This window comes from Cydia pomonella, chromosome 3, assembly GCF_033807575.1.
Source record: "Cydia pomonella isolate Wapato2018A chromosome 3, ilCydPomo1, whole genome shotgun sequence".
In the NCBI taxonomy this organism is placed as follows: Eukaryota; Metazoa; Arthropoda; class Insecta; order Lepidoptera; family Tortricidae; genus Cydia; species Cydia pomonella.
This window is the reverse complement of record NC_084705.1, coordinates 9,408,789-9,424,275: the sequence shown is the minus strand read 5'-3', so window position 1 is coordinate 9,424,275 and position 15,487 is coordinate 9,408,789. Positions and strand designations below refer to the sequence as shown.

The 15,487-nt window shown below is 36.5% G+C and overlaps 1 protein-coding gene across 1 annotated transcript; it reads right to left on the bottom strand.

Moving 5' to 3' along the window:
* Nucleotides 1–765: 765 nt before the first annotated feature.
* Nucleotides 766–13,973, bottom strand: LOC133516000 (TAF5-like RNA polymerase II p300/CBP-associated factor-associated factor 65 kDa subunit 5L). Its single transcript, XM_061848664.1, has 12 exons — nt 13,767–13,973; nt 13,529–13,683; nt 10,848–11,222; nt 10,197–10,344; nt 9,698–9,767; nt 8,852–8,990; nt 7,781–7,963; nt 7,287–7,439; nt 4,929–5,076; nt 4,051–4,219; nt 1,862–2,093; nt 766–935 (listed from the first exon to the last, which is right to left on the bottom strand). The coding sequence occupies exons 1-12, from the start codon at nt 13,842–13,844 to the stop codon at nt 824–826; spliced, it is 1,962 nt and encodes a 653-aa protein (XP_061704648.1). The 5' UTR covers nt 13,845–13,973; the 3' UTR covers nt 766–823.
* Between the last annotated feature and the right edge of the window lie 1,514 nt (nt 13,974–15,487).

Here is a 15,487-nt window from a genome sequence, read left to right as displayed (position 1 = left end):
TGTATCGGAATTGGGTGCTTAGCACTGAATGTGTTAACAAAAATGGTGCTGGCCATGCCCATATTTACTGAATATAACTTGTTGCAATAAATAAGTCAATATTTGTGGGGATTATCTAACATAGATCAGCCTAACCTAAACTAAGCCACAGAATAAATAATGTTACTAGCTTAGCTTGAGTAACTTGTACTATATTAGCCGGGTCCCCACAGAGCGAGCATACGCGCGAGGCAATTTCCTCACGCACAAACCGGCCAGTGAAGACGTGCCTCGGCGGAGGCGGCGCAAGAGTTTTCCTCGCCCGAGCGTGCCGCCTAGGCCGAAACACATCTACACTTGCCGGCTATTTAGTACTAGGCGAGAATTAAAGAAATACATACATACATAGAAAACATCCAAAACTCAGGAACAAAACAGGATTCAATCCAGGTCCTTTAGCTTCGTAGGCAGCAGTGTTGGCACCATTACAAATTGAACCGTCCGTTACAGTTTACGATTCAATTTGTAATGGTTAATGGTCAATTCTAATTCACGTTCGACCAACACTGGTAAGCAGGGTAACTATTGACTAGATATCTGTTGATATCAATTGGTCCGTTATTAGTATTGTGTTTAAATAGTGGGGCCACTTTTACGCTGATATTTTGTTTGACGTTAGTCTTCTATGTTTTTTTCGTTCGCTGGGAACAACGAAGAAGAAGAAGCTTATTCAGGACTTTACTTGGAGACTGTGAAACAGGCCCTTATTGTAATATAATAAAACAATTTATTTTGCTTTCATAAGTAGTGTATATTAACAGAGTATCAGAATACAAATAACTTTTTATCTTTTAGCTCCTATAGCTACTACCCATTCCGGGTGAACTTGCAAATCCACAAGATATGAACATTTGGTGTTGTATGTTGATGTCAGGATATCCTGGCTGGAGACTTGTCTGTAACAAAAAACAATACCTATATAACTGACAATATTGAGGATGCGGACTTTAGAGAACAAATAGAATATTGTGAACCAAGGGATAAAGGGCAATCATTTTAGTCGAAGTACTTTGGCCCTCAAATGCATCAGAGCATGAGGCATCAGAAATGAAATAGTTATTTACGATACAAGTGCGAAAAATAGGAAATTAAAACACGACCGAAGGGAGTGTTTAAATCGACAAGAGTTGCGAATTCCCTATTCGCACATGTATCGTACAACGTTTTACAGTACATATGGCCCTTTAAATGTTTGACACAGTAACGTAATATGCTAATTTTCGCACTAGTGCGGTAAAGTAGCACCATATGTACTGTAAAATATCTTTATTGACCTGAAACATGATTGATGATTATTTCGCAGTGAACTAACTGCAAAATAATCATCAATTTAAAATCTAAAAATCTTTGACAAAATTATACTACACCAACTAGTGAGATAAAACCAATCTATAAGAACCAATGATAGTGTACTATCACCAAAGAATTATTGATTGTATAAGAAATGTAAAGTCAGTTTTCTCAGTAAGTCTAACTATAAAAAGAATTTCAATTTTCCAAAAATTTCTAATGTATTGTATAGTCAGCGTCAAATACTTCGTAGCAGTCAAAGTAGCCAAATAGTTCGGTACACCATATATTTAGTATGGTGTACCGAACTATTTGGTCACTTTGATTGCTACGAAGTATTTGACGCTGACTGTACCTACAGTACTTATAAGACGGATCCACAACTCCAGTCAGGAAACGATTCGCTTCGAAATTGCCGCGTGAAACAGATCGCGGTCTGTGTAACATTCCGCCGTAGGCATTGTAGCCACGCGTGAGTTTGCCTAGGGCGAGGCTACACTGACAAAATAAGTGGAAATGAAGTTTTACATACTTATTTTTACTGTGATTATCCCAGACAATTTTGACAACGCCGTCCATTCCGGCAGAACACAACAGCGAATTTTCTGCGGACGGATCGTTAGGGTCTGCGCTCACCCGATGCGTCAGACTTGGCTTCCCGATCGCCGACCAATCCAAAGACGTGACCTTTCCATGATGACCTCGGTATTCGTGGATGCAGGTGCAAGCTGCTAAATCCCAAACTTTTATCTTTTTGTCATCTCCTGAAAAATAAACAACGTTTTAAGGTATTTAGTTATAAAGCATAGTTACGTTTATTATAAAACTAACCGGTCTCGCGGCTCCGCTCGCATGTTGACCGCATGAGGCGCGCATCATAAATGTTTAGAAGTTTAGAACCAGAAAGTTATTGATTATAGAAGGGACGTCCAATTTGAATATGATTTTATCTTATAGGCCCGGTACAGACAGTGAGACGGCCTGCAACGCAACTGCAATTTGTATGGGAATTGCACGTCGACGTTGCAGTTGACGTGCAGTTCCCATACAAATTGCAGTCGGGTTGCAGTCTATCTGTATCGGCCCATAGCAACTTTGCATGAATGAATAAATGAAAGTTTATTCACAAGAACATATGGTACAGTACAGTAGATGTTATAAATATTTACATTTTTGACCCCTAATATGTTCTGCCACATGGCATGTGAAAATGGTTTTCCCATGACATGACAAAGCCATGCATGTGGACACTAACTGCGTGCATGCAATATCTTAAGTACTTACTAAGTATATTCTGCTAATAGTATAACGTATAACATATTATTATTACATTAATTCCAAAATTACAATTGTTGAATGTCAAAGGGTCTAAGATATGGATATAAAATATTATGGGTAATTACTAAAATTTATAACTAAAATATTTGTCAACCTTGTAGAAGCATGCGTTAGATAATAGGGTTTTGAACTTATTCTTAAACTCTGCATCTGGAAGTGTCTTAATAGATGCGGGAATATTATTGAAAATTCTTATATACATATAGTAGGCACTTTTCTTTCTTAGTTTTAACTTGCAGGGAGGTAGTGTAGTGTCATTTGATATTATCTGAGTGATCTATTCGTCAAATTATTAAATGATGGGAAAAGTTCCAAATTTTGTTTTACAAATACAGCTGCCTCATATATATACATACATGGGAGTGTTAGCAGTTTTAACTCAGTAAAAATAGATCGGCATGGTTCACTTCGATTTTTGCCATATATCGTTCGTATGCAATTTTTTTTAGCTATAAACGCTCGATCTACTTCCACCGAGTTCCCCCATAGAAGGATACCGTATTTTAATACAGACTCGATATATGCATGGCATGTTATGAGGGCAGTTTTTTGTGAAACGGTTTTTTTAAGTCGCCATAGTACTATGGCGAAAAATAAATTTGTTAACTTTTTTGCATACATTATCCACAAGTTTTTTCCAATTACAGTGTGATTCCTAAGAAGACAGAGTCTTCAACTTCTTCTATTTCAACATTGTCGTGTAAAATTTTGATTTGCTGTGGCCGTGCCTTGTATGAACTAAACTGTAAAAATTTCGTTTTGTTGAGATTTATTGATAGGTTGTTTTCTTTAAGCCAGGTGTTTTCATCATTTAACGCCATATTTACATTGTTCTCGTATGTGTTTATATCGGTACCTTTGACGATTATTGTGGTATCATCAGCAAATAAAACAGAGGTATGCCGCGTTGATTCAGGTAGGTAAGTCATCGATGTAAATAACAAATAATAAGAGGCCTAAGATACTGCCTTGTGGCACTCCGTATGCATTTATTTTGTACTCGGACTTGTGTGATTTTAGTTTATTTTTTTGTATTCTATCGATTTTGAAAAAATCGTACTTCGAATTTGACGGCTGCTATATAGATTGGGCCAGTGAACGTATTACAATTCTATCATTTTATAAATTCTTCAGTTCCACTTCACCAAATGATACCGAGAGCAAAATGCTCGAGTTTCTATAAAAATCCGAAATCACTATAGTCAAATGTGCCTAATATTTGTAGATTTCCCTTGATTTCCTTAGGATCCCGTCATCAGATCCTGACTTGATGACAATATCGGACTAACCAGACCGCATCAAATGGTGTAAGCTGTAATTGGTTGCACGTTGAACCGGCAACCCAGCGTGTTGTGGGTTCGAATCCCACATAGACATAAGTACCGGCGCTGGCGAGGTGGCAGCCCTTGGGCGAGAAGGCGAGCGCGCGCACGACGCCGCGGTGGCCGCACAGCACGCGCACGAGGCGCGCGTCGCACACGTTCCAGAACCGCACGCTGCGGTCCGCGCCGCCCGTCGCTATGTACGCCTCGTTGGGGTGGAACTTCACGCACTGAAACATTACATTTATTCAATTCAAATACTTTAAAACAATCAATTATTGAATTACACCGTTTAAACTAGTGACTCTGTGATTTGATTAAAAAAATCATTAGCATATAATTATAGAATCATTATCATATATAATTATTATATAATTATAGAACTTTCTTACAAAATTTCCTATGACTCCGTTCAGAAAAGCGACCTGACGAGAACAGCCGGATAATCCGGACATACCTCAGTTTCTCACTTATTGTTTCTCCCTTTTTTCGTATTCTACTAAGGGACGCAACCCTCCATTATCCGTGATGTGCGCATTTTATTTAGTGATATGTACTTTTTGCAAAATGTAAGACGGACAATTAGATACGGCCGGTAAGTATAAGTACAATCCTGGTACCTCCGGTCATAGGACACTAGACAGTGCCGATGAGTTCTCTCACTGCGGATTTACAATCGCGGCTCGTCTCGTGTCTCGGCCACAGAACCTAAGCTCGTCGAGCTAACCGATTTTAAACACAAGCGGCACGGTATAAGGTTTGTAACGGAATAAAATGCCGAACGCGAATGTAAACAGAAAGCGCGCGTCCCCCGCGAGCCCCTGTATAGATAGTGTCATTTACGAAGACGCGTGCCTTGACTCGTAATGTCATGTTATTAAAGGTTAGGTTTGTAATCTGCGTGTCATCGTAGATGACACGAACTATGGCATAACTTACCGTAACATCCGACATATGTCCAACAAACACTCTGACAGGGAATGTCCTGTCCAGTGACCAGAGCTTAGCTGTCTTGTCTTGCGAACCAGTGACGATAAATAGACCATTCTTCGAGACGTCCATACACCAAATTGGATAATTGTGTCCTCTGAAACCAAAATTCATTATTAAATTTTTATTAGATTTTATTTCTTGAGTGCCGTGGAAAAGAGAGTCATAATTTTGGATGAATATTGAGCATGAGATTGAGCTCGATCGTAGTTTATGCAGATCTAACTCACAACACTACTGCCGGAGACCAGACTAATGGTGTTATTCATAAATGCGCGACGTGAACCTTATTGTAAGAGATATAAGGTCAACCGATGCCCTAAAGAAATAAACTATAGACACATCACGTGTTATACGCGTGTTGCCATGCCTTTTACATTCACATATAATGCGCCATCGTAATCCTTATTTGAACGCACAAAGGTTCATATTAAACTGTAACTGAGTGCGTAAGCGATTATTATATTATGTTTGGCAATGATAAAGTCCTAGATTGACAATCTGGTACCTCATATTTCTATAAGAAAGTGCCTACTGTATGTTATTTTACGATTTTTGTTTATTCCATATGAACTTAAATTTCGTATTTGCCCGAAAGTATGATGAAAACGTTAGTAGTTCATAGGAATTGATTTTTGATGATAGCATCAAAAATAAAACTGGTGATATATCCGATAAAACGAATTACAGGCCTATTTCTCTGGCAACCATTATAGCTAGAGTGTTTGACGGCCTGCTTAGTGTGCAATTGGACAAGTGTTTGCAGATACATGACGCTCAGTTCGGTTTTCGTGCAGGCCTTTCCACAGAGAGCGCAATCACATGTCTAAAGCAGGCTGTCGAGTATTATACAAGAAGAAAAACGCCTATATATGCGTGCTTTTTGGATCTTTCCAAAGCTTTTGATCTTGTCAATTACGACCTACTTTGGAAAAAGCTTGACAAGATCAAGTTTCCCAAGGAGCTAACACGTATATTTAGGTGTTGGTATGGTGGCCAGAGAAACAGTGTCCGGTGGGGCAACGCACTTTCGGACGAGTACGGATTGCAATGCGGTGTAAGGCAAGGGGGCCTAACCTCCCCGAAATTATTTAATTTATATATTAATGACCTAATCGAGGGACTCAGCAGCACGCATGTCGGATGCCATGTTGACAGAGTCTGTTTCAATAATATAAGTTATGCGGATGATATGGTGTTGCTGAGCCCGTCGATAGGGGGATTGAAAATAGTTATCGACATTTGCGAATCGTACGCCCGTGACCATAAGTTAAAAACAATGCGCTCAAAAGCGAATATATGGTTTTTAAAGCGGGAACCAAAAGCCCAACGTATGTCCCTCCCATTCTTCTTGATGGACAGGAACTAAATAGGGTGAGGTCTTTTAAATATCTTGGACATTTGGTTACCGAAGATCTGCGTGATGATGCAGACATTGAGAGGGAACGCAGAGCTTTAGCGATGAGAGCAAACATGATTGCGCGCAGGTTCAGCCGATGTACAGCCCAAGTAAAGATAACCTTATTTAAAGCGTACTGTACATCGCTGTACACATGTAGTCTATGGACAAGGTACACCCAGCGATCGCTAAATGCTCTGCGGGTCCAATACAACGATGCCTTCAGGGTGCTGTTGCGGCTGCCGCGATACTGTAGCGCGTCCGGGATGTTTGCGGATGCGAGCGTGGACGGTTTCCACGCCACGCTTCGCAAGCGTTGCGCCGCGATGCTTAGCAGGGTGCGTGACAGCCGCCACAGCCTCCTGGCCACAGTGGCAAATAGATGGGACAGTGGCCTTTTGAGGCACTGGTCCTCCCTGCATGTCAGTTTTAACAGGAAATTTAATTTAATGTAATGTTAGTTATTATTTACTAATATTTTTTTTTTTTAATTATTTTTTTTATTCAAGTCTAATAGTATTTAATTTATATAATTGTATGTTAATGTTATTTAATTTTAGTTCTAATTAATTAACTTTATAAATTATGGATTTTCAATTGTCTGAAATAAATGAATTTTAATTTTAATTTTTTAAATTGTATTTTTTATTTATTTAATGCATGCTACCGAATTTCTTGCCGATCCCATATTGCGATACCCACCTCCAATTGAGGGGGGATTTAAATATTCTCGGGTCAGAGGTGTAGGGTTAAAGCCGGCGTAGCTTTATTTGACGTTCATAAGCGCATGTTGTAATATGCTTACTTGAAAAATAAACTATCTTTATTAACCGTGCGCATCTGCAGCCGTCGTTGGTGGAGTTGCTAGTACTACATGGGATCATACAAAATCATAAAATACTGTTTACCTGTAAATAGATGCACATGAATAATCTTGTAATCTCCACGCGCGCATGGTACAGTCGTGGGAAGCGGACAGGACCAACTCTTCTCTAGAGAGAACACTCACTGCTTGAACGGGACCTGAATGTCCTCTTAATGGGACGCCTGTTCCAATTTGTCTGAAAACAAATAATGAACCTTACAACCAAACTTAAAGGATTTAAAAGAAGCTTTAACCCTAAGAACAGTTGAACCCTTTAAACCCTTTGAACTGGAGAACAGTACAGTTGACAATTCATTAAAATATTGCAACACTGCATTTACAACTGTAACACTGAACATTTAGGATTGCACTTAATAATAAAATAGTGCAATGCCGTGAGTAGGCGCAGCTGCCGGCCCGAAGATTATTGTATCTACCCTTTAGTTGCAAGCGGCCAACGGCTACGGTAGCTGCTTCCTCCCAAGCGGGCCGTACGTTTGTTAGCCACCGACGTAGTATAAAAAGTTAAAAACTTACAAAGTATCATCTACCATCGCTTCCGGCTCAGGAGGCACATTGCAAGCCAGCTCAAATTCTGAGATGTTCTTGTTAACGTTTCGCTTCACATTATTTTGGCCGAGATCCCATAATCTAATTTCTGAATTACTAAATCCTCCACAGAGAACATTGCAACCGGGGTCAGTCTTTGCACATACCAAACTGAAAAAGAAAAAGTGACCCATCAAAAACATTTTCATTTTCATTATATTTTTGACTAAGTCAAAATTATGTGGCTTGGCCGTTTGGTTACTACAAAAAATATTGCATAGTAAAAAATTATGATAAGTGAATAAATTTTTCACCTTACGGGGCAAAAAATGTCAAGTTTTTTATCCTACATACCAAATTTCAGCTTCCAATGACTTCAGGAAGTACCCTAAGGGTTTTGATGATCATGAGCGAGTGAGTCAGTGACGAAATCAGAGTTTTTTAGATATGAATAAAATCTAAAGTATGAACATATGCAATTGAATTTTTTTATGCTTAATAAGCTCTCCATGTCCCGAGAATTTTGTTCGTCTTGGCGTACAGTAAAATTAGTACTTAGTCTAATAAAGTAATTCAATTTGTATTTGGCAATGGCAAGTAAGTAAGGTACGTGCGCCTAAGATGGCCCAGTCCCAAACTTGCCTAGTTTCATAATTTCATACTTTTATAAGTGGGTATGGGTTCAAATTTTGGGGTTATTCCCACTAGTTACCACCAACTTGTTACCAGTGGTAACTAATGGGAATTTTTTTCCCACCTTTTACCACTGGTAACTACTGGGGAAAAAATCCCACTAGTTACCACCAACTCGATTTGGTGGTAACTACTGGGAATTTTCATTCCCAGTAGTTACCACTGGTAAAAGGTGGGATTTTTTTCCCAGTAGTTACCACCAAAATTTGGTTAGCGTTCAATACTAATAATAACAATCTAAATATAGAGTGCTTTAATCAATAATTAATTCAGTCGAATAAATTATAAGTTAATTAGTTTAATCACAAGTCGATTACTATTTCAGTAAACTGCCTTAAAAGTGATCAATCAAAAAATAATACTTACTAAGTATCAGGAGCAGCCACTTTGTACAGCTTGAGAGGTGCCATTGACTCTCTCACATTCTTTATTGCGTCTTGTAAGTCCCTCAATTCTTTATCCACACTTTGATATTCGGTATGTCCATTACATTTTGAAAATATGTCTAGAATTAATAGAGCAGTAATTAGAAAAGAATGAAATAGAACGACTTCTTGTATCAATACAGCCGCAGGAATTACCTATGTGCAAAATATGATTTGATATTATTCAACCATCAGCTTTTGTGTGAGTGAGAGTAAAGTGAAGGAACTAACAAGATCGTATACCTGTCCCTGATGATGGTCCCTATGATAGCCCCTTTAAGTCTCTTATGGGTGGGTTATTAAGTTATATAAGAAATAAATAAAAAAGTTTTTACCGTATTTTTATTACTTAAATGTTATATCTTAAATAGTCTGCTAAGCAGACTCTGCTTCCAAAAAATGTCTACACACCTTTTACGTGACAGCTATAAAAATAAACTGTCATAGGGACCAATGAGCGAGATATGAAAGAGCGAATACCTCCTAACACAAGTTTTTAAATTAAAGGAGGATTCGGCACCTATGAGTGTAAACATTTGTTAAAAATAATTTTGATAATTTTTGATTTTGGTTTAATGAGACCATCATTCAAGGCATGAGGTGTTAAATTGTTAATGCATAGTTTCCTCTCTAAGCATTAACTATTGTGGTTCTTGAAATGTAACTTACGTTAGTAGAAGGGCATGTTAAAACGCGTTGCTGTATCAAAGCTGTATAGATGCAATGACACTAATAACTCTTAAATGCAACGTCTAAATTAATAGATTAAGAATAATACTATACATACCATTAGTGTCAGTAACTTTCTCTTGTTTTATATGAATTCCATCATTAGTAAGGTCATCATCGTCATCCTCCTGAAAGTCATAAGGTGTTTGATTTTCCTAAAAATTTGTACTGATCCCATGTATGTCAAATTGAATCAGAATCATTTATTTGTGATAAACTATAACATACACAAGTATAAAACAACAGGGAAATTTAAAACATAAATACATAAGTTAATAGGCGAGTCCACTACACACCCGCCTCAGCATAAATAATGCTAACCCAAAGGTGAGCGCTGATGCCGCTGATCGAGCGGCGCGACCATATTTTGTTGGCCACGAACGCAGCTGTACGACACGGCCCTATCATAAAACTGAACGCGACTCGAATTGACTTTTTAGGTCTACATAGTAATATCTTTAGGACTACTTTCTCTAATAAGCTTTCATCAAAAAATTTCAACTGTCTCCCTTAGTAACATTATAGGCATGAAATGAAATACATATAAAAAAACTTACAGAATCCTTCTTGTTAGTATCATTGCTAATATCAATGTGAAACCAAGTCTGTAAAACCTGAACTAAAAGCACATGGCTATGTTTTGCTAAGTAAGCTTTCAGCATGTTTAATGCATCCTGTGACAGGAATATGTCATATTTACATGATCTGAAACAAAAGAAGAAAAAAAAAATAGAAAATAGGGGAACCTTTTGTTTACCAGTGAGTTTTACGTAACTTTACGAAATATCGTTTGATATTTACCAGTCTCTTTTCGGTGAACGAAAACATCATAAGGTATCCGGAATCCGGACTAATCTCAATAAGGCCTAGGTTACCCTCTGGGTTGGAAGGTCAGATGGCGTTAGTTTTCGTAAAAATTAGTGCCTACGCCAATTCTTGGGACTAGTTGCCAAGCTGACTCCAGGCTCCCATGAGCCAAGGCAAAATGCCGGGACATGGGCATGGGCATGCGAGGAAAGGGAATTACATTTCACTTATTGAGATAAGTTGATACATACAAAAAAATATAGGCTAATTTTCCTGGCCCAATCTCTAATGCTAGTAAAAATAAATATTTGTATCCCTGCATGTAGACATGCACATAAGCTCATGCAAGTTTCTGCTATCTCACAACATTGACTGTGTTAATTTTTTTTCTAGCTCTTTACCTGAATGCTGCAATGGATGGTTTTGTTTCCACATCCTGCAATGTATAAATGGATCCTATATCATCAAGCAACTGGTTCAAATAATCTTTCTCAGGTGCTTCATTGTCAATGGTGCCATTTTGTAATGAGTTGAATAATTGTTCCAGGCTGTTCGGCCGATATAGTGCTGATGGTAAGTTGCCATCAATTGGCTGATGAAAGGACAGATCCTTCTGTGGCAATGACACTGAATGCCTCTTCAAAAACATTTGGGCTGCTCCTCCATGGCCGCCTCGGAGCATTTCCAAATACATATGGCACAGTAAAGGAGTTAGTAATGCTAGGAGTTCATTTTTTACATTTTCCACCTTAATCTCTTTTATAAAGTTTAACAATCTGTAAAGTAACAAAAAAGGGGAATATAGCACTTAATAATAGTTTACTTTATTGAAAGGTATAACAAAGAAATAGTTATTATTAATTGCAAATCTAATGCCATAGCATTACGCATGTTTGTTCCATGCAATAATGTTTAATACATGTTCATTTTATAATTATATCTTCCTATTTTATAAAATAAACACGTTTAATTATAGTCTTAGACTATCATTATGGTAAGGAAAAATTATCGACATGTAGCAAGTATTTCAAAATAATTTTTACCCATCCCTAAGAATGGCTCGAAATTGACAGCTACAATTTTGCACCTCCGATAGCGGGATCTAGCGATGTCATTACCCCATCTCATTAGAGGTCTCTTGGCCCCTCTCTCTCCCTCTCTTGGATACCATTGGGTTACTCGTTTGCTCCATTTGTTTGTGCCTCGGATGATTTCAAATACATATATATTATATATGTATGTGTTTTATGTATGTTGTAATTTATGTATGTTTATTGATAATAGTAGTGTTTAGATAGTGACTTTTATCTCTCTGTACTGATTTTCTTTTCTGCACCAATTGTAAGTTTCTGTTTGACCCAATGGTTGACTGGTAGAGAATGCCTTAAGGCATTAAGTCCGCCATTTGTACATTTTGTATTGTGCAATAAAGGTTGAATAAAATAAATAAATAAAATAACAATTTTTACACGATTATATGTATTTTAATCATAGCTATGCCCAACCGATTGGTTTTTTAGCTTTTTCAATATTATAAGAGTTAGGAGCATTTAAAAATTTGTATGAAACCTGTTTTTGCTCCTAACTTTTATAATAATTAAAAAACAAATGGACTGTCGGGCATTTTTTATTTATTTATAGCCTCATATCAGAATAGTACATTATGATACAAGTGGTAAACATAAATTTGTGCCTAATTAAGTTTAATTTTAAGGCTTGTAATGTTTTGTAGCATTGCCTGTAAACATCTTTCAATGTGGTGTTAAATAAAAAAATTCTATGTCTATGTCAACAATTAACTTAATATATTATTATCTTAGCCCTATTTATTTTTACTTTTAGAAATATATGTCTCATAATATATTACTAAAACTTTTTCTAAGTTAATGGGCATTAGAATTATTCTTCTGTAGCTGAAAATCCATTATAAGAAGGAAAATGACTTATCTACTTCGACAGAAGTAATGGGCAAAAAATTTTATTTGGCGTAATTTTGTACTGTATTCTTATTTACATTATCTGTAATTTCGACACTTTTGATATCCAACAAACTTTGTAAAATTTGTACTTATCAGTGTAAGTGGCACACAGCACAGCACAGCACAACAGTTTATATTTTTAAAGCCAATGATTATCAAGGATCCAATAAAAAACATGTTAAATTGTAGTCAAGTAAATGGTACTTATACATAAAAAACTAATTGTACAGAAAAATAAAGTATCAATATCGACATCATCAATATTTTTACCTATCCCTAAGAACTTGACAGCTACCATTTTGCACCTCAGAGTGGCAATAGATCGGAGAGAATGGAGAAGCTTGGAGGAGGCTTTTGCCGAAGGGCAAGCAGGCAAAGAATACAAAAGATGGGAGATAATAGAGAGATAATGTGCAACTGTTCTTTGTTCTGTAAATAGAGGCTAATTTATTTATTTTATATTTTTTAAATACTGTACCCATTTAAAACCGTCATATTGTCCAACAATGATGGTGTACTCTGAAAAGTATTAATGTAATTGGTATTTTAAGGAAAATTTGCTCTGTGCTTGTCGTATTGGGAGAGCGAGATCGTTCTAGAAACAAATTGCTTGAAGGGCAAAAGTGTTGGACATGAAACCAGTGCGGTAAAGAGGAATAGAGAGTTTAAGACTCTGAGAGGTACGAAGGTCGCAACTGGGATGAGGTGTTACAAATTGAAATTTTGGTTTAAGATAATCTGGCGCAGCTGGATCAAAGAGGATGGTATAAAGTATTTAACATATTCTAGACGACAGATGCTCGCAGAATGTTAATATCCAGAGGGGAAAGTGGGAACTACGTTTGTATGGAAAGGTGGTTTCGGGGTGGTCGTCCCCTTTCGTCCTAAAGTTTTGGAACAAAACAAACATAATAAAAAATATTAACCAAATAATTCGGCCAAATACAAACATTGGAAAACTTGCCAAATACCGAATATTAAGCCCATATCTTTTTTAATGTTACATGACTTATAATAGTGTTTTCTGCATAAGTCAAGATAGTGTTTTTTGTGAGTATGTATAGTACTATATTTGGAATTTAAAAATGGTGAAAAAATATTACCTTGTGTACTGTACGTCATATTGTCCTGGATCGTTGTTTATGCAAGAAAAAAGAATTGAGTTGGCGCGACTCGCTTCACATTGTACAATAGTGGAGACAGCCATTTGCTCGACACTTTGGCTTATGGAATTGTTGTTGTTGAAAATGTCTACATCCTTAAAGTCCATAAAATAAAGATTATCAATTTGCAATACATTATAAAACTTGTGTTGAAAATTGGTTTAATAGTAAAACGTACTGGGTAATTCCTTCGTTCCAAATAAGATGTAACTGCAGCCTTAACCGCATCATTTCTTGTTTTTTTAATTAATGACATTGTTTTATGACTTTTATGTTGCAAAAGTACAACTCACATGTAACACAATACATAAACAAATCATAACAAAATAAATAATGCGAGTTTCACTGTGCGACATTAAAACCATGGCATTGGCATAAGCAAAGTATTTTGACACTTTGTTTTCTTCAATATAAGCCGACTATACACAACCCTAACAACATAGATGGTAGGATCAAGGTAGTATCAACCAAGTATCAACTCACATCAACTAGATGTGCTATACGATAAAATGTGTTTGTAAACGTATAGTGGAGCCTTTACCCACGTATATATATCACCTGCAGGTCACTAGGAGGCGTCTACACCTCTTAAATTGTTTGTTATTCTTATGTTGGCTATACTTATTTCCATTTTGATATTTCTCGTCTCTAAAAGTTATTCTTTTGTTTTTATACAATCTGTGTACCATAACTACAAAACCAAAGAGTATATAATCACTACATTTTAAGAGACGGGACTTCCATACAAGCCGGTGGAATCAGTTTGTTTCGCAAGTCATTACCAAAATATACGACAAAGAACTGTCAAAGAACCATAGTACCAACATAAGCGATTTAAATAGTGTAGTACGCTACACGCTTGTGATTCTTATCGATATCGATAAAATGGGGAGTGTTGAAACATAGGGACAGGAGTGTCTACAAATTTTGTACTCGAAATCAGGTTAGCATCGAGTCCACATTTAAGTTGTATGTTATATAGTGGATAGTTCTTTGAGTGGACTAATATCTGGTCAGGCTTAATGTGGACCCGAATTATTTTAAAAAAGTTTTTAAGTCGTGTTTTTTTTATTTTATTAAAAGGTTTATTTTCAAAATGATCTGCACATACGTTTCAATAAATGTAACTTTTCTGTGGGAAGATGTATCACGTCTTCGTTCCCAACAAATTTGACCCACTGCCTGCATCTGAAAATATACAGCCTTGGACAAACATGACTTTATCTACAGTTTATACCTGGCACTGGCAGTGACCCTGCCTATGAAGCCGATGGCCCCGGGTTCAAATCCTGGAACGGGCATTTATTAGTGTGATGAGTATGAATATTTGTTCCTGAGACATGGGTGTTTTCTATGTATTCATAAAAACTTATATATTAGGTATATATATATATATATATATATATATATATCGTTGTCTAAGTACCCACAACACATGCCATGCATACTTTAGTACTAAGTCAATTTGTGTAATAATGTCCTATAATATTTCTTTTTATTTATCATAAAAACAGAGATTAATTTTCTTACATTTTAGGTTAATATATTAAATAATGACTAGATTAAAAAAAATATGTTAACTAATGACCATTAATGCATAAATTATTGTAGACAATTTATGCATTATTAATCTTCGTCGAATTAATTATGATCATATTGCATGCAAGTTCTCAGGAAATTTCACATATTTTATTTAATTATTTACACTGATATACAAATAAAACTACAGTTATCGATAGTTATAGTACATCCCTAGTTCACAACGAAAAAGAACATAAAATATCTAATTTTCGATGTGTTTATAGCCTGCTGAACCAAAATAAGGTCAAAAGTATCTAAAGCAATACTTACCGGTCTTCATCCAAGGGAAATTTCCCCATAAAATCCCTTTTTTCGTGA